The 19,531-nt window shown below is 44.8% G+C and overlaps 1 protein-coding gene across 1 annotated transcript; it reads left to right on the top strand.

Annotated features, from left to right (window-relative positions):
* The first annotated feature begins 3,362 nt into the window (after positions 1–3,362).
* Positions 3,363–19,323, top strand: setd6 (SET domain containing 6, protein lysine methyltransferase). The gene is made up of 9 exons (XM_072279277.1): positions 3,363–3,448; positions 5,179–5,268; positions 7,259–7,403; positions 10,581–10,722; positions 11,136–11,330; positions 14,239–14,362; positions 15,541–15,721; positions 15,813–15,955; positions 16,706–19,323. Exons 1-9 carry the CDS (start codon positions 3,422–3,424, stop codon positions 17,012–17,014), a joined length of 1,356 nt encoding a protein of 451 aa, XP_072135378.1. The 5' UTR covers positions 3,363–3,421; the 3' UTR covers positions 17,015–19,323.
* The last annotated feature ends 208 nt before the right edge of the window (positions 19,324–19,531 follow it).

The following is a 19,531-nucleotide window of genomic DNA, read 5'->3' as shown; positions in this document are numbered from 1 at the left end:
AGACAAGATCTACAAGGATGATGTTTGGGTTGGAGGGCATACGTTATGAGAATAGATTGAGTTGTACATAGCCTTTTTTCCTTGGAGCAACAAAGGATGAGAGGTGACCTGATAGAGGTGTATGAGATGATGAGGGGCATTGATCGTGTGGATAGTCAGAGTCTTTTTCCCAGGGCTGAAATAGCAAATATTGGGGGGCGGGGGGGTCATAGTTTAAGGTGCTTGGAAATGGGTACCAAGGGGATGAAGTTTTTTGCACAGAGTGGTGGGTGTGTGGGGTGCACTGCCAGCAGTAATGGTGGAAGCAGATACAATAGGCTCTTTTAAGAGCCTGTTACATAGGTACATGGTGCTCAGGAAAACAGAGGGCTATGCGGTGGGGAAATTCTAGGCAGTCTCTAGAGTAGGTTACATGGTTGGCACAACATTGTGGGCTGAAGGGCCTGTCATGTGCTGTAGATTTCCATGTTCTATATAAAAATCTGCCAGAAAGTTTGTCCTTCAGCAGGATGATCCAAAGCACTCTGCCACGGCAACCATGGAGTGACTTCTAATGAAGAAAATTGATGTGTTTGAGTGGCCTAGTCAGAGTCCTGACCTTAACCCAATTAAACTTCTCTGACAAGGCCTCATGATTGCTGCCCACCGCCATTTCCCAACTAACCAGGCACAGCTTGAGCAATTTTGTAGAAGGAATGGGCAAATCTTGCTCCATCACGTTATGCAAAGCTTATCCAAAAAGACTACTGGCTGTAATAGCTGCGAGAGGTGGTCCAACGAAGTACTGAGCAAACAGGGATGAACACTTTTGAACTGTTGACATTTCAGGTTTTGATTTTTTTAGTTTTTCATGCTTTACAGTTTTCCGTATTTAGGCTCTACTGTGAAAAAAGGAGTGTGTGATTCACACATAAAACATCTCAGTTAAATTCTCATTTATGAGAGCAAAGGGTTTAGGCTGAATGCTTTTTCAAGGTCCTACAGCCCATGATGTTGTGTAGAACTCTTAATCTACTCTAATAATAATCTAACCCTTCCCTCCTACGTAGCTGTACATTTTCCATCATCCACGTGCCTATCTGAGAGTTTCTTAATTGGCCCTAATGTATCTGCCTCTACCAACACTCCTGGCGCCCTGCACTCACTGCTCTTTGTGTAGAGTGAAAGCCCTAGCTCGCTTAATGATGCCCTCGGGTACGGAGTTACTGTTCAGAGATTAGCGATAACCCTGGGAATGACAGACCAATGAGTCACTCTTTAGTGATGGGCAACCCCTTAAGCGAAGGAGTTCCGCCACAGGTTCCCCGTGAATATTTCACCTTTCACCCTTAACCCGTGACCTCTGGTTGTTGTCTCTTCCAAACTCTGGAAAAAGCCCGCTTGCCTTTGCCCTATTTATACCACCGAAATTGTACTGAGCTGAGGGCCAGGGAAGCACTTTTTCTGCTCTGCTCGGGGAGAGGGCGTGGTGATAGTACGGGTGCGGGAGATAGGGGAGATGCGAATGTCAGCTCCATCAGACATGGTGGGGGTTAGATATGTTTCCTGAGCAAGGGCAGCGTTTGAGAAGTCAGCGGGATGTAGCAGGGACAGAGAGAAATGGATGGTGTCCTAACAGGTGACGGGGGTGGGAGATGTAGTCAAGGTCGCTGTGGGTTTACATCAGATATCGGTGAATAGTTTGTCTCCTGAGGTAAATAAATGAATGAACAGGGACCTCTACCTACCTCGGTAAATCTAAACCTGAACTCTGTGACCTTGCAGAAAATTAGCTGGATCACCCAGTGGTCTGCCCACACTACATTTGCCTATAATTTTCAGGATATGGTGGGCTAAAGCTGACCCCTTCCTAGGTCGACGCCTCCCTAGTTGTTTGTAAATGTCTCTCATAGAGCCGTACTTAAAGTTACAGAGTCGGAAACTCAAAGTTATAGCGCCATTATTGTGGTTATAAAGTTAGCAAGCAACACATTTCACGACATATGCCAGTGATTCTGAATTTATATAGCTACAGACAGATAGAAAGTTACACAATTGTAGTCATAAAGTTACGACTTATAGAGCCATAAACAATGTAAAGGCCTCTATATAGGAGATCCGGCCGTAAATTGGGGAAGCGCGTTGTTAAACAGCTCCGCTCCATTGGCCAACAGCGGTGTCCAAACCGATTTCCATTCCCGTTCCAAGATGTCGGTCCATGGCCTCCACTTGTTCCAGGATGAGGTCACCCAACAACATATTCTGTCTGGGTACACTCCAACCTGGTGGCATGAACATTCATTTCTCCTTCCAGTAAACACATTTTTTCTCCCCCTCCCTCTTCTATTCCCCTCTCCGGCCCTTCACCTCTTCTCATCTGCCAATTACTTCCCCCTGGGTCCCCTCCTCCTTCCCTTTCTCCCACGGTCCACTCTCCTCTCCTGTCAATTCCTTCCCCCTGGGCCCCTTCCTCCTTCCCTTTCTCCCACGGTCCACTCTCCTCTCCTGTCAATTCCTTCCTCTCCAATTACTTTCCCCTGGGCCCCTTCCTCCTTCCCTTTCTCCCACGGTCCACTCTCCTGTCCTGTCAATTCCTTCCTCTCCAATTACTTTCCCCTGGGCCCCTTCCTCCTTCCCTTTCTCCCACGATCCACTCTCCTCTCCTGTCAATTACTTTCCCCTGGGCCCCTTCCTCCTTCCCTTTCTCCCACGGTCCACTCTCCTCTCCTGTCAATTCCTTCCTCTCCAATTACTTTCCCCTGGGCCCCTTCCTCCTTCCCTTTCTCCCACGGTCCACTCTCCTCTCCTGTCAATTCCTTCCTCTCCAATTACTTTCCCCTGGGCCCCTTCCTCCTTCCCTTTCTCCCACGATCCACTCTCCTCTCCTGTCAATTACTTTCCCCTGGGCCCCTTCCTCCTTCCCTTTCTCCCACGGTCCACTCTCCTCTCCTGTCAATTCCTTCCTCTCCAATTACTTTCCCCTGGGCCCCTTCCTCCTTCCCTTTCTCCCACGATCCACTCTCCTCTCCTGTCAATTACTTTCCCCTGGGCCCCTTCCTCCTTCCCTTTCTCCCACGGTCCACTCTCCTCTCCTGTCAATTACTTTCCCCTGGGCCCCTTCCTCCTTCCCTTTCTCCCACGGTCCACTCTCCTCTCCTGTCAATTCCTTCCTCTCCAGCCCGTTACCTCTCCCACCCACCTGGCTTCCCCCAATACCTTCCATTTCGGTCCTGAAGACGGGTCTTGGGCCGAAACATCGGACGTTCATCCATTTGCGGAGCTGCTGCCCGACCTGCAGTTTGTGTGAGTTTGCGTCATGGCGCTGGCCCTTTAAGGGGGCGGAACCATGTAGTCCATCCGGAAGTGGTCGGGAGGAAGGGGGCGGTACCTGGCGCTCCAAACGGAAGTGATGGGCGCGAGCCGGTTGTGACTATGGGAGAAGATGGCGTCCGCGGCAAAGAGGCCGAAGGTGGGGCCGGACCCCGGCTTTTCCTCGCTGCGAAGCCGGGGGAAGGAAACCGGGAGGAAGGGAGGGAGTGAGGGATGCAGGGTATCGGGAGGCGCTTGGCCCCAGACTCTAATCCGCCAACAGAAAGAGTGGGCGAGGGCACGAGGAAAGAGGCCGATGTGAACTACGGTCCCCCCCGTCAATCTCGCAATTCTGATAACATCTCCGAGAGTTTCGGGAGCCAGCGGCCCTCACATCCAACACGGAACAAGGCCACCAACCCACTTAGACCGTAAGGCAGGGAACAGAATCAGGCCATCTCGCCCGTTGGGTCTGCTCTGCCATTTCATCGTGGCTGATACACTTTACCTCTCAGCCCCAGTCTCCTGCCTCCTCCCCGTACCCCTTCATGCCCTGACCGATCAATAATCTATCAATCTCTGCCTTAAATATGCATAAAGACTTTGGCCTTCATAGGTGCTTGTGGCAAAGAATTCCACAGATTCACTGCCATCTGGCTAAAGAAATTCCTCCTCATCTCTGTTCTAAAAGGACACCCCTCTATTCTGAAGCTGTGTCCTCTGGTCTTAGATTCCCCCAGCATAGGAAACATCCTCTCCACATCCACTTTATCAAGATCTTTCATCATTGGAGCGATGGAGGATGAGAGGTGACCTGATGGAGGTGTATAAGATGATGAGAGGCTTTGATCGTGTGGATAGTCACAGGCTTTCTCCCAGGGCTGAAATGGGTAGCACGAGAGGGCATAGTTTTAAGGTGTTTGGAAGCAGGTACAGAGGAGATGTCAGGGGTAAGTTTTTTTATGCAGAGAGTGGTGAGTGTGTGGAATCGGCTGCTGACAATGGTGGTGGAGGCGGATACGACAGGGTCTTTTAACAGACTCCTGGATAGGTACATGGAGCTTAGAAAAATAGAGGGCTATGGGTAACCCTAGGTAATTTCTAAAGTGAGTACATGTTGGGCACGGCATTGTGGGTCGAAGGGCCTGTATTGTGCTGTAGATTTTCTATGTTTTCTATCATTCAATAGGTTTCAATTAAGTCACCCTTTATTCTTCTGAATTTTAGTGAATACACAGGGCCAGAGCCATCAGAGGCTCTTCATATGACAAGCCATTCGTTCCTGGAACCTTTTTTCTGAACCTCCTTTGAACCCTCTCCAGCTTCACCAATTTACAGCAATCCTACACTTTATCTGCCCTCTCCTATTCCATTCAACACCTGTCGGATTCAAATGCTCACCCACAGACTGGGGGCATTTTACATTAGTCTTTGGGATGTACTGGAGCTCCCAGGGAGAATCCATGTGGTGACAATGAGAACCAAATTTCACCCAAGGTTAAGATTCTCTGGCGCTGTGAGGTGGAGTCTCTAGCTTGGAGCTGATATGATTCCATCCCCTTATTCCCAGTCAAGGGTGGCACTCTCCCTGTATCCAGTCTTTCAACCCTCCAGATGGACTGTAGATGCTCTGTGTCATCTGTGATCTTAAAACCCTGGGCTGCAGCTGTTTCAATCTTGTGTCTATGGGAACCCATGCCTTGGCTAGTGTAACCCAGAATGGGGTCAAATTCTGGCTGTTTCCTTTAAACTTGGGGTTGTTGGGGTCATACTTTCATGGGATTGATTACCTCCTCACTGGGCAGGAGGGAAGAGGTAATACCTGCTGAACCAGGAACCAGTCTGAGGCTCTGTGTATGCGTGTGCTCTAATCTTTGATGTTTACTGCAGGTGGAGTGTGCACTGGGCCAAGGTACTGAAGAAGCCCTGAGCCAGTTTCTGACCTGGTGCAGGCAGTCAGGGCTGGAGCTCAGCCCCAAGGTGAGCTGGCCATCATCTTTACTTTGTTGGGAAATTTACAAAGTATAGACAAGCAAGACTTCACCAACTGGGGTGTTTCCAGTTGCTCATTCATCCTTGCAACACTTTGGGCTAGGTACTTCCTTGCTGGGGACTCTGCTAAGTTCTTGGGAGGACAGCATTTTGTACAGCCAACTGACAAGATTTCCTCCCTACTCCTTCCCTAAGCAGATACTTTATTCATAAAATAATGCAATAATGCAATTGGCCAATGCCAGTCATTTCACTTACAAAGTTCATTTGTGTGTCCAGTTCTGGTCGCCAAGTTACAGGAAGGAGGGAATAGTGATAGAGAGTGTAGAAGAGGTTTGCCGGGGTGTAATGCAGAATGGAGGGTATTTTTACAGGGAGATTGGATGGACTAGCTTTAGTAGGTTTACAAAATTCTGAGGGGCATCGATAGGATATATAGTCTTTTTCCCAGGGCCGGGGAGTCTGAATGTAGTAGACACAGGTTTAAGGTGAGAGGAGAGAAATTTAAAGGGGATCTGAGGGGTAAGTTTCTTATACAGAGAGTGATGAATAAGCTGTTGAGGTGGTGGTAGAGGCAGACAGAATTACAATGTTTAGAAGATATGTGGATAGTACGAACAGTTTAGAGGACTATGAGCCTGAAGTGGCAAATGGAGCAGCGTGGAGGCAGCAGGGATGAGGTGGGCGGAAGGACCTGTTAGTGTGCTGTATGTTCCTAAAGTGAAGTGCTTGAAAACCTGTTACGCAGAGCCCAGGCTGAATTGATTCAGCAGTGTTGGCCTTTAGTTGGACAGTGTTGATGGGGCTGATTACACATGGTGAAGGTGGAACAAGCTTCACAAAAGTACATATATGTCATGGTAAATACACCTGCCAGATAAATAAACACACAAAGGAACGGGTCTCAGGGTAAGAATGAGATGAATTTGTTCTCTCAGTCGGTGAACTGTTAAAATTCTTTATTGCAGAGAGTTGTGGCTGTTGAGATTAATTTTTGAAACAAAGGAGCTAAGACCAGTGGTCACGTCTGCCCCAGTGTTGGAATCAGCTGGAGAATCTCTCTGGCCAAGTAAACTTGTGTCTTTATGATGCAGGTGGTATAAAAGAGTTGGAAATATACTTATTTGGTTCAGTACGATACTGAGATGCATATAGTCTGGTTTGGTTTCAGTTGATTAGTCCTTAAGCCTGAGGGAGAGGAGCTGGTTCTAACTGTCATTCATTCTTTGGGACACTACTGTTTTTGTGGATGTTTGCGAAGAAAAAGCATTTCAGGACGTATATTGTATACATTTCTCTGACATTAAATGTACCTTTGAAACCTTTATATATTAGCACTGTAGCAATTCTCTCTGCTCTTAGAGCATCCTGCTGCCACCCTCCTTTGATCTCATAATTGCTCCTTTTCTACTTTATGTACCCATCATAATATTGTTTCACATAGAATGGTGGTAGTCAGTGTGAACGGTGGTCATTTGGCCCAGTTAATCTGGCTCCTTGAAGTATCTCACAGATTTAATGCATATCCCACACTTTGCCAGAAAACTCTGTGAACTGATTTTCTCCACATCCACACTCCTTCATATTGTGTGATCAAAGATAACAGACTTGAAAATACTCCCGAATCTTCATGTACTGTACATCTTGCCAAGCATTCTGCATCTGTGACCCTAGATACAGTTGCAAAAAGGTTTGTGAATATTTTGGTGGCAGTTATTAAATACAAGAGTTCACATACTTTTTTTCCAGCCTGAACTGTGAGTGATTAAAAAGTGTGTTCAATAAAGACATGGAAAGTACAATTGTTTTTGTGTTGTGTTTAGGCAGATTGTGTTTGTTTATTATTGTGACTTAGATGAAAATCAGACCACATTTTATGCAGAAGCCCAGGTAATTGCAAAGGGTTTGCAAACTTTTTCTTGTGACTATACCAACCCTGGTCTGATTTCAGATTGAGGTATTTTTTCTTCCCCCTCAGGTACACTTGAGTAAGGATGGCACTGTGGAGGATTATGGGCTGGTGGCAAACGAAGACATTGAAGAAGGAGAACTGTTATTTTCTGTCCCCAGGGCAGCACTACTCAGTCAGCATACCACAGCAATCCATGACTTACTAAAGAGAGGTATGTGAGCTGCCTGATGTCGTCTCACCTTTCATCCCAACCATGGTTACCCACTGTACCCCGGGCAAGGAAGAAGTAAATTGGGTGGAAATTTTGTTGATCTAAGTCGCACAATCCCAGCCTTTCATGTGTGCCCGTGCGAATGGGACTTGAAACTTTACTTCGTCATTCTTGTAGCTTTCTGCTCAATCCTTCCTGTGGTGTCTAGATAGCTCAACTAAACAGTGATTGATAAAATGCTAGGACAAGTTCTCTGCTTTTGCCTTTGTTTATGAAGCCAAGCCTTTTTAATGGTCTTGATTTATCCTGGGTCTTTCAGGTTTTTGCACCCACACTTCCTTTAATATTGTATTGTTTAGATAATGTTGTATATCATTGCTACTAAATATTGCTTCACACTTCTGCGGATTAAATTGTTGTAGGCTTCTCCTTGGATGGTCCTTTAGCATTAAGGACAGCTTGCACCCACTTCAGAGGTGACTGAAGCCATTGTGGAACCTAGAGACTTTTCTGTGGGTTGGGTGGGAGGTGCATGAAGGGTTGGCTATTCTTTCCACTAGGTCCAGTGATCTGAGATTCTCCACACCACCCTGAAAGCTCCTCCTCCACTTTCTGTAGTTGGGGGCTGGTGAGGATAATTGGGAGATTCTGTGGGACCACTACTGTGTAGTAGACAAAGTGAGGGAGTGGAAGTGGTGGTGTTTGATCTCTTCGACTATCCTCATTCTTCATCCATCAGTGTAACTCCTCCCTTTTTCTGCTAATATTTGTCCGGGTTGGGTCGGTAGTGAAGAAGGCGAATGCAATGTTGGCATTCATTTCTAGAGGAATAGAGTATAGGAGCAGGGATGTGATGTTGAGACTCTATAAGGCGCTGGTGAGACCTCACTTGGAGTACTGTGGGCAGTTTTGGTCTCCTTATTTAAGAAAGGATGTGCTGACGTTGGAGAGGGTACAGAGAAGATTCACTAGAATGATTCCGAGATTGAGAGGGTTAACATATGAGGAACGTTTGTCCGCTCTTGGACTGTATTCCTTGGAGTTTAGAAAAATGAGGGGAGACCTCACAGAAACATTTCGAATGTTGAAAGGCATGGACAGAGTGAATGTGGCAAAGTTGTTTCCCATGATGGGGGAGTCTAGTACGAGAGGGCATGACTTAAGGATCGAAGGGCACCCATTCAGAACAGAAATGCGAAGAAATTTTTTTTAGCCAGAGGGTGGTGAATCTATGGAATTTGTTGCCACGGGCAGCAGTGGAGGCCAAGTCATTGTGTGTATTTAAGGCAGAGATTGATAGGTATCTGAGTAGCCAGGGCATCAAAGGTTATGGTGAGAAGGCAGGAGAGTGGGACTAAATGGGAGAATGGATCAGCTCATGATAAAATGGCAGAGCAGACTCGATGGGCGGAATGGCCGACTTCTGCTCCTTTGTCTTATCATCTTATGGTCTTTACTCCTGCCATGGTCATTCACCTTACTTGTGCCCCTCATGATTTTATAAGCTCTAAAGATCATCCCTTGATCTCTTATCCTTGTTATCCAAGCCCTTCAAGATTCCTGTGAATCTTTTCTGCACCTTCTCACATCTTTCTCGTAGTGTGCTGAATAGAGTATTCCAGGTGTGGTCATACAATTATATTATGAGGTCCCAACACCTGTACTGAGAGCAATGATACCATCTTCATCACTTCTTGTCTTATCTGTGTGACTAAGCACTCCACTGAATAAGGTCATCAAATCAGATTTCTCCACTCTTATTTATGAGTGAACCTTGTTTACATAAATTATCACTTTGTTTTATTCAATTTATTTATTACATGTACTTCAAAACATACAGTGAAACAACCAACACACTCTGGTGTGTGCTGGGGGAAACCCACAAGTGTCACTCATTCTGGCGTTAACATAGCAAGCTCACCACAGAACACAAGTGTCACCGCTCATTCCAGCACTAACATAGCAAGCCCACCACAGAACACGTGTCACTGATTCTGGCGCTAACATAGCAAGCTCACCACAGAACACAAAAGCAAAACAAGCCTCTTGCCTCTGCCTCTGCCTCCTCCCACCCATGCACATACGGTTTTTTTTAACCCCAGGGCAGGTCTCCAGCGGACTCAGAGCCAGCCCTGCAGACATTGGACTTTGACCCTCCTCCCCCCCCCCCCCCACTTCCAATGGATTCACAAAGATTTGCTAAACCCAACCAAGAAGAAAGTATATTTTTTCAAATGTACCCAGGGCTCCTGAATTAATTGTGTCTGAAATCCAGCACCCTGGTGATGGCGCTGGTGAAACACAGTGATGCCTTACGGGTAGCAAGCAAAACAACTAACTGCTTTATTACTCCCATCTTTCTGGGAAACGATCACTACAAACAATAGACTGTAACTTCTCTTTTGAACTGCCGGTACGACCCAGCATTGTTACAGGGTGAACTGAAGTCTCAAAGGTGCAGGATGGTTGTGGTGTGGCACTGAATCAAGGCAGTGGGGCCCAGGCCTGAGAGTGAGGAATGATGCAGCGTTTGGCTGTTGATGGAATGAATGCACTTGGAGTCAATTCAAAGTGGCAGATCCGAGGCGAGGCAGGGTCAAGGTGCCGGGGCCTGAGCTCAAGAGCATGGAATGAGTTGATGTTTGACCGAGTTAGTGCTGGGCTAGATTGGAAAGGTCAGGTATGGGCCAAATTGAGATGGTGGGCCCTGGGCCTGAGAGTGTATCAAAGCAGCAGGGCCTGTGTCTGACAGTAAGGAATGAGCTGATGTTTGGCCGATTCAAACACCAGGCCAGACTGAAAAGGTCAGGGTGTCAGGGCCAGAAGTGAGGGGCGGGCATACATTCACCTTGCTGTTCAACCTGACCCATCTCTGTACTAAACTGAGGCTGTCATCTGCACGCAGACAGCCTGTAGTGATGACAGGCTTTGTGGCTGTGAACTCACTTGTGAATTTCATTTCTGAATGTTATTTGCTTACTTTTTATTGTTTGCACGGTTGGTGTTTGACGGTCTTTTTTTAGTGGGTCCCATTGGGTTGCTTTGTTTTGTGGCTGCCTGTAAAAAGACTGATCTCAAGATTGAATACAGTATAGATACTTTGATCTTTGGAAAGATGAGGTTGTAGGTCCTGTGAAGAGCTACTGCCAGTGCTTTAATTGTTGGGTCTGTTTTTAGAAGAGGCAGCGCTGGAGAGCCGGTCGGGCTGGGTGCCACTGCTGCTTGCCATGATGTTCGAGATCACAAGCAGCAAGTCCCACTGGAGGCCTTATTTCTCTCTCTGGCCTGGCTTCAGCACCCTGCACCACCCCATGTTTTGGTAAGGGTCGAGGGGGGTGGGAAGGCAGAGGGCCCAAAGAAACATGCCCTTACAGTAGTGTACCTGCCGCCTTTGGTTTTGTGGTGATTCAGGAAAGCACCATGTTTCTTTACTAATATTGTTGTCCCCTTGACTTAGTGCAGACTTATGGCATGAGCTACTTTTGGGCTTGTGTTTGGGGTTTGTGCAAAATCTGGTAGAATACTGTTGTTCGGGAAAGTTGTGCCAGGAGTGCAGATAGAAATCTGGATAAAGTGGGAACCCTACTTCCTGTTGACATTCACTGCTTTGATTCAACATTGAAAACTATACAAGTGTAGGGACAGGCCCACCTGTTTCCCAGTGGATGTCGGGGTCCTTGAGGGGAGGACCAGAGGTGTGTAATGTGTGTTGTATTTTGTTTGTTTCTACAGGTCTGAGGAGGAGAGGAATATGCTTCTGCTCGGCACAGGCGTGGCACTGGCAGTCGAGAAAGATTTGATGAACATTGAAGAAGAGTACAACAGCATAGTGCTGCCTTTTATGAAATGTCACCCTGACATCTTCGACCCACATGTACACACCCTGGAGCTTTACAAGAAGCTGGTGGCATTTGTTATGGCTTACAGGTGAAGGGCCAGCCGTCACGGTCTCCTGTGTGCTTCAGAGAGGAGACTGCTCTCCAGCCATCCCTGCTAAGAACTGTCCCTCACACGTTGGTTAGTTGGTCTGAAGAGCTGCCTTACGTTCGTAGCTTAGAAGAGAACGAGCAGTCGGTGAGCAAGGCTGTGGGTCTCCAACCAGTCACCACTGTAAGGATTGGATAGAAATGCCGGCTTTGCCTTTGATTAAGAAAATGTTCATGCAAAGATTGTGTGTCCAGCTTGGGGACATGTTTTTTAAGAGCCTTAATCAACTGGCCTGCCAGACTTGCTCAGAGTAAATAGTGGCAATCTGAGATATATTATAAATGTTTCCCAAACTCAAAATACTCATTGCCTAAGGAAGGGCAGCAAACAAGGACTGAGGGTCAGAGTACTGTCTCCATAACTCTTCCTGAAGCTCCAGCCATTGGGATCAGTGCCTTTACTGCAATAATTACAAAAAATAGAAATGCAGAAAATATCCAGCATCTGTGAACAGAAAAATAGGTTAATGTTCCTGGTCTCCAGATGTTCTCAGGGAAATGTACAGAAGAAATGTGGCAAATGTTCAGGGGATATTTGCATGGAGTTCTGCATTGGTATGTTCCAATGAGACAGGGAAAGAATGGTAGGGTACAGGAACTGTGTACAAAGGCTTTTGTAAATCTAGACAAGAAGAAAAGAAGAGCTTACGAAAGGTTAAAAAAACTGGAGATCTAGAATATTATAAGGCTAGCAGGAAGGAGCTTAAGAAAGAAAATAGGAGAGCCGGAAGGGGCCATGAGAAGGCCTTGGCAGACGGGATTAGGGAAAACCTCAAGACGTTCTTCAAATATGTGAAGAGCAAGAGGATAAGATGCGAGAGAGTAGGACCAATCAAGTGTGACAGTGGAAAAGTGTGTATGGAACCGGAGCAGATAGCAGAGGTACTTAATGAGTACGTTGCTTCAGTATTCACTACGGAGAAAGATCTTGGCAATTGTAGGGATGACTTACAGCAGACTGAAAAGCTTGAGCATGTAGATATTAAGAAAGAGGATGTGCTAGAACATTTGGAAACCATCGAGTTGGATATGTCACCGGGACAAGACGGATGTACCCCAGGCTACTGTGGGAGGCGAGGGAGGAGATTGCTGAGCCTCTGGCAATGATCTTTGCATCATCAGTGGGAATGGGAAAGGTTCCGGAGGATTGGAGAGTTGCGGATGTTGTTCTGTTATTCAAGAAAGGGAGTAGAGATAGCCCAGGAAATTATAGACCAAGGAGTCTTACTTCAGTGGTTGGTAAGTTGATGGAGAAGGTCCTGAGAGGCAGGATTTATGAACATTTTGAGAGCATTTTGAACATTATGAACAATATGATTAGGAATAGTCAGCATGGCCTTGTCAAAGGAAGGTCGTGCCTTGTGAGCCTTATTGAATTTTTTGAGGATGTGGCTAAACACAATGATGAAGGCACAGCAGTAGATGTAGTGTATATGGATTTCAGCAAGGCATTTGATAAGGTACCCCATGCAAGGCTTATTGAGAAAGTGAGGAGGCATGGGATCCAAGGGGACATTGCTTTGTGGATTCAGAACTGGCTTCCCCACAGAAGGCAAAGAGTGGTTGTAGACGGGTCATATTCTGCATGGAGGTTGGTGACCAGTGGTGTGCCTCAGGGATCTGTTCTGGGACCCCTACTCTTCGTGATTTTTATAAATGACCTGGATAAGGAAATGGAAGGATGGATTAGTAAATTTGCTGATGACACAAAGGTTGGGGGTGTTGTGGATAGTGTGGAGGGCTGTCAGAGGTTACAGCGGGACACTGATAGGATGCAAAACTGGGCTGAGAAGTGGCTGATGGAGTTCAACCCAGATAAGTGTGAAGTGGTTCATTTTGGTAGGTCAAATATGATGGCAGAATATAGTATTAATGGTAAGACTCTTGGCAGTGTGGAGGATCAGAGGGATCTTGGGGCCCAAGTCCATAGGACACTCAAAGCTGCTATGCAGGTTGACTTTGTGGTTTAGAAGCCATACAGTGTATTGGCCTTCATCAGTCGTGGGACTGAGTTTAGGAGCGGAGAGGTAATGTTGCAGCTATATAGGACCCTGGTTAGATCCCACTTGGAGTACTGTGCTCAGTTCTGGTCACCTCATTACCGGAAGGATGTGGAAACCATAGAAGGGGTGCAGGGGAGATTTTCAAGGATGTTGCCTGGATTGGGGAGCATGCCTTATGAGATTAGGTTGAGTGAACTTGGGTCTTTTTTCCTTGGAGTGACAGAGGATGAGAGGTGACCTGACAGAGGTGTATAAGATGATGAGAGGCATTGATCCTGTGGAGAGTCAAAGGCTTTTTCCTAGGGCTGAAATGGCTGGCACAAGCGGGCACAGTTTTAAGGTGCTTGGAAGTAGGTACAGAGGAGATGTCAGGGGTTAAGTTTTTTCCGCAGAGTGTGGCAAGTGTGTGGAATGGGCTGCTGGCGACGGTGGTGGAGGCAGATACAATAGGGTCTTTTAAGAGACTCCTGGATAGGTACCTGGATCTCAGAAAAATAGAGGGCTAAGGGTAACCCTAGGTAATTTTTAAGGGAAGGACATGTTCGGCAGGGCTTTGTGGGCTGAAGTGCCTGTATTGTGCTGCAGGTTTTCTATGTAGCAGAGCAGGGCAAAGTTATAGAAGCGGAGATTGCAGCACTGGCTGCAGTATGGAATATTATACAAAATGTGACTACCATTTCTGCAGTCCCATATGCCTTAGTGAATGCTGACAGTTTGAGTCTCTGCAGCTTGGCACTGTGTTAGTTGAATAGCTTACACTGAGGAATTTCTGTCCCAGACCAGCACCTCTTACTGTGGGTCAAGTTGCTGAGACATAGTAGGACTCAGATTGGGCTTTATTTCCAGTTTCCAGGAGCCCTCTGAAGAAGATGATGATGAAGACGAAACTCCAAATCCTCCCATGATGGTTCCTATGGCTGACATGTTGAACCACATAGCCAACCACAATGCTAACTTGGAATTTACACCGGTGAGTGGGTATGAGGAGATAGAGTTAGGAGTTGAGTCCATTGGGGAATGAAGGTACTTGGAGTGGATTGTACAGTGGCATGCAAAAGTTTGGACACCCCTGGTTAAATTTCTGTTACTGTGAATAGCTAGGCGAGTACTGGATGAACTGATTTCCAAAAGGCAGAAAGTTAAAGATGACACATTTCTTTAATATTTTAAACAAGAAAACTTCTTTATTTCCATCTTTTACAGTTTCAAAATAACAAAAAGGGAAAAGGGCCCGAAGCAAAAGTTTGGGCATCCTGCATGGCAGTACTTAGTAACACCCCCTTTGGCAAGTATCACAGCTTGTAAACACTTTCTGTAGCCAGCTAAGAGTCTTTCAATTCTTGTTTGGGGGATTTTCACCCGTTCTTCCTTGCAAAAGGCTTCTAGTTCTGTGAGATTCTTGGGCCATCTTGCATGCACTGCTTTTTTGAGGTCTATCCACAGATTTTCGATGATGTTTAGGTCAGGGGACTGTGAGGGCCATGGCAAAACCTTCAGCTTGCACCTCTTGAGGTAGTCCATTGTGGATTTTGAGGTGTGTTTAGGTCATTATCCTGTTGTAGAAGCCATCCTCTTTTCATCTTCGGCTTTTTTTTAACCGATGGTGTGATGTTTGCTCCCAGAATTTGCTGGTAGTTAATTGAATTCATTCTTCCCTCCACCAATAAATGTTCCCCGTGCCACTGGCTGCAACACAAGACCAAGGCATGATTGATCCACCCCTGTGCTTAACAGTTGGAGAGCAGTTCTTTTCATGAAATTCTGCACCCTTTTTTCTCCAAACATACCTTTGCTCATTGCGGCCAAAAAGTTCTATTCAAAAGGTTCACAGGAACATCGATACAAGCCTGATGCATTTTGGAAACAAGTCCTGTGGACTGAAGAAGTTAAAATAGAACTTTTTGCTTTGGGCCCTTTTCCTTTTTTGTTATTTTGAAACTAAAGATGGAAATAAAAAAGTTTTCTTGCTTAAAATATTAAAGAAATGTGTTACCGTTAACTTTCTGCCTTTTGGAAATCAGTTCATCTTTTACTCGCTTAGCTATTCACGGTAACAGAAATTTTGACCGGGGTGCCCAAATTTTGATCAGGCATGCCATTGTATATGCTCAATATGAGTAATGATATGTTTTCTGTGCGCATTCACAGGAGTGTTTGAAAATGGTCTCTATCAAGAAGATCAGTGGAGGTGAAGAGATATTTAACACATACGGCCAGCTTGCCAACTGGCAGCTCCTGCACATGTATGGATTTACCGAACCCTATCCCAGCAACACACATGAAGCCCTGGACATCCGAATGCGGACTGTGTACGAGGCTGCCTTGCAAGGTTGGTTGTGGAGCAAAGCATCCAGCTCCAGCACGATTTAGGAAACTGCCGCGGAGAAGAGATGTGACTGGATTGTTGTTTGTGTTTTAAGCTACAAAGACAGAAGAGGAGAGAAGGTTGCTGGCTGAAAAGTGGGAATTCTTGACCGAGTTGGAAATAGTCATAGAAGAAGGGGATTTTGTTATCGGGCAGGATGGAGTCCTAACAGAGGAGGAACTTTACAGTACCCTTAAGGTGAGGACTGACTGCTGTTAGACACCCAAGCTGTGTACCTTATCTGGAATTCTGTACACACAGCTGTAATAGTGTATTAACTACATTTTCTAGATACCGTTCTATGGTATATTTATTTTAGAGATGTTGGGTTGAAAGGACTTGATGTAGATGTTCAGAAGCATGCAGAGTACTGATGGTTTCTCTATTGCTTAAGGAAGAGAACCTTAAGTAGAGGAAGCAAGGTCATTGGCAAAAGAACCAGAGGCAAGAAACACTTTTATGTTGGTGTTATATTCTGGAAAGGACAGTCTGAAAGGATGATGAAAGCAGATTCAGTAACTTTTACAATTTGGATAGAGTGGTCTTACAGTACCTGTGACTGCGTGGGTTCAATTTGTGCCACTGCCTGTAAGGAAGTTGTGTGTTCTCCCTGTGACCGCTTGGGTTTCTCCCACAGTCCAAAGAGGTACCAGTTGGAAGGTTAATTGATCATTGTAAATTGTCCCAGGATCAAATAGAGTGATGGCTGGGCAGCCTGGCTTGAAGGGCCAGTTCACTGTATCTCAAAAAATGAATAAATAAAAAGATTCAAATGTAGGAGTGAAATTATTTGGACAGGCTGGCAGTAAGCACCTCATTTGATCTTGTCTATGAAGGTATGGGAGTTGCAGATTTTAATTTTGATTACATAGTGATGTTTCAATTGTTCTCTACTGCTAGCTAACAGCCTCGACTCATTGGTACTATTCTGTCATCACAAATAACCAGGTTTTGAGTATGTCAGTGGAAGAATTTGAAGAATACAAAGCGAATGATGGGTGGGAGGAGGAAGAGGAAGATGATATTACCGGTCTTACCAATTCTGCGATCCCCAGCTTGAAGTCTGCCTGGAAGCAACTTCTACACAACACTGTGAGAATGAGGCTAAAATCTTACAGCTCCAGCTTAAAGGAGGAGGAAGCCATGTTGGCTGACGTGGAGAAATACCATCAGCTTAGTAAACGGGAACGCGATTCTCTGCAGGTCCGATACGCACAGAAAATGATTTTGCATCGGTTGCTACAGCTCACGGAGTAATGGTAACAGCAACTGAGGACTAATATGCTGTGAATGCCAAGGTGAAGGATTCAATGGAAAACATTCTTTCTCTGTGGAAAAATATATCTTGTCACATTTGTTCACCAAGTTCAAAACACGAGTTATAAAACCAAGTAAACTAGGTGATGTTTGTAATCTCATTAAGAGTTGCCTTGCTACTCAATACTACCAATTCTGTACCCTTGGACTTCCTTAAAGAAATGGAGCATGTCTTGAGGAATTGAGAGTCTGAAATGAAATGTTTTAAATCTCAATCCATTATTTACATTTAATTTTTTAAGGTGAAAATAATTTTCATTCTAAAATTTCATTAGCATTTAGAATTCATGAAGTTCAACTTTAGCTCTTTGTAGTTTGTTATTAGACAAACTTCTTTAATGGTTAATTAAATAGGCAGCTGTAATGAGCAGTAATTACAATGGTGGTTTGGTCAGCAATGCAAGTTACTACTTAGTGGTCAGATAAGATCAGGTAGGTAAGTTTTTATGTATTGCCTTGAATTCAAGTGAAGTTGTGTTTTTAAGAGAAGATTACATTTTAATACACTTTTAGAAGTTTAGATTAAATGCAAACACAAAGAAAAACCCTTACATTCTGCTGGACTGCATCATCATCTAAGGAGATAACTAAACTCATAATTACCAAGTAATGGCTGGATAGGAAAGGGGAGAGTAACATGGGAAGTTCAATAGATACAGCAGTCACATCCAACAGAGAAATAATCAGAGGTAAAACAATATAGGTTGGAAGGAGATGGAGATAGCAAGTTTTGGCTGAGTCTAATGCATAGGAGGACTTGGTGAGGGAAAACAACTCAATGGAAAACATACTAATGGCATAGCAGCTTGGTCAAGTTGGGGAGTGAAAAGAAAGGGTAAAGAGTTTATTTTTAAATCAACCATGAAGAAGTCCTGAAGGTTGAATTAGTTTCCAGGGTTAAGGACTTTGCTCAAGGGCAGCAGCTGGTGGCAGTAGATAATGCCTTTGGTGTGGTACATGCCAAAACTGGAACTGCTGGAAATTTAGAATAAACTGTGCAGCAAGTCAGACAATATCTGGGGATGGGGGGCAGGGGAAACTAACATTTCAGTTCAGTGACTTTCATCAGAATTCCCTTTGCTCCATTTTCTGGATGTAAACTTTTAACCATCTTGATCACCTGGATTCTTGACCCAAATTTCACTACTATTTCATAATAAAATTTAAAAAGCTTACACACCAGCAAAACTATGCTGTTCAGCTGTTTAAAGCAGTAAGTAGTAGTGAGCCTTGAAGTACACAGGTGTAGAAGCAAGAATGCACAAGTACCACAAAAGCAAGGTCAGTAGACATTTCATGTTTGTTGACTGTGAACAAAGTGGTAATCCCCATCTAAAGAGACACACCATACTGTGGTAAAAATGAGCTTTATAATTGTAGAAACAATGCACCTGCACAATCCCTTCAGCGACCAATTGTTAAAAAGGGAAAGAAAGTGGTTTAAACAAAAAACAACTTCAAAAACACAGAAACCTGAGTGTTAATGTACTTCAGGAGCAAGGTGTACAATTTTGGTTATCAGGAACAAGATAACAACATTCTCTCACCTCTATTCATGGCCAATAACCAACTGCTTTTTCCTCTTTATGCTGTGCTAAACCTGATGGTGAAAGTAGGATTCTGATGTCATTGGCAATCTGGAGCATCTGTGAAGCTGCCACTAATCTTTGAAAGTGAAGGGACAAAGTTGCAAGTGTGAGGTGGTACGTTTTTATTTTAATTTTACAGTACTTAACTGGAAAACAAATCTATCAGGGCTACACCATAAGATCCCAAAGATGAACAAGTATTCTAAAGGGAGGATGAAGCAACTGTGGTTGACAAGGGAAGTCAAAGACAGCATAAAAGCAGAAGAGACGGCATATAAAAAAAAGCAAAAATTAGTGGGAAGAGGATTGGGAAGTTTTTAAAAGCCAACAGAAGGCAACTAAAGTAATAAAGAGAGAAAAGATTAAATATGAAGGTAAGCTAGCTGATAATATAAAAGAATACCAAAGTTTTTTTTTGATATATGAAGAGTATAAGACAGGCGAGAGAGGATATTGGACCACTGGAGAAGTACAGTTGCAAGCGAAATTATTGTGACTTACATAAAGATCAGAACACATTTTGAGTAATTATTTCAGAAAACCAGGTAATTGCAAAGGATTCACTAACTTTCTTGCAGCTGTAGTAATGGGGGACAAAGAAATGGTTGACAAACTATAATATTTTGTATTTAGTATTTTGCATCAGTCTTCATTGTGGTATACGCTAGCAGTACGCCAGAAAGTTTTGAGACTGGGTGGGGGGGGAGGGGGAGAGAAAAGTGCTTGTGGTTGCTAACACTAAGGTGCTTGGGAAGCTGAAAGGTCTGAAGATAAGTCACCTGGAGCAGATGGTCTTAACATTCTTGGTTCTGAAAGAGGTAACTGAAGAAATTGTAGAGGCATTAGTAACAATCTTTTTGGAACCTCT

This window comes from Mobula birostris, chromosome 15 (assembly GCF_030028105.1).
Source record: "Mobula birostris isolate sMobBir1 chromosome 15, sMobBir1.hap1, whole genome shotgun sequence".
In the NCBI taxonomy this organism is placed as follows: Eukaryota; Metazoa; Chordata; class Chondrichthyes; order Myliobatiformes; family Myliobatidae; genus Mobula; species Mobula birostris.
Note: the sequence above shows the minus strand (reverse complement) of the source record. Positions and strands in the feature narration are given on the sequence as shown.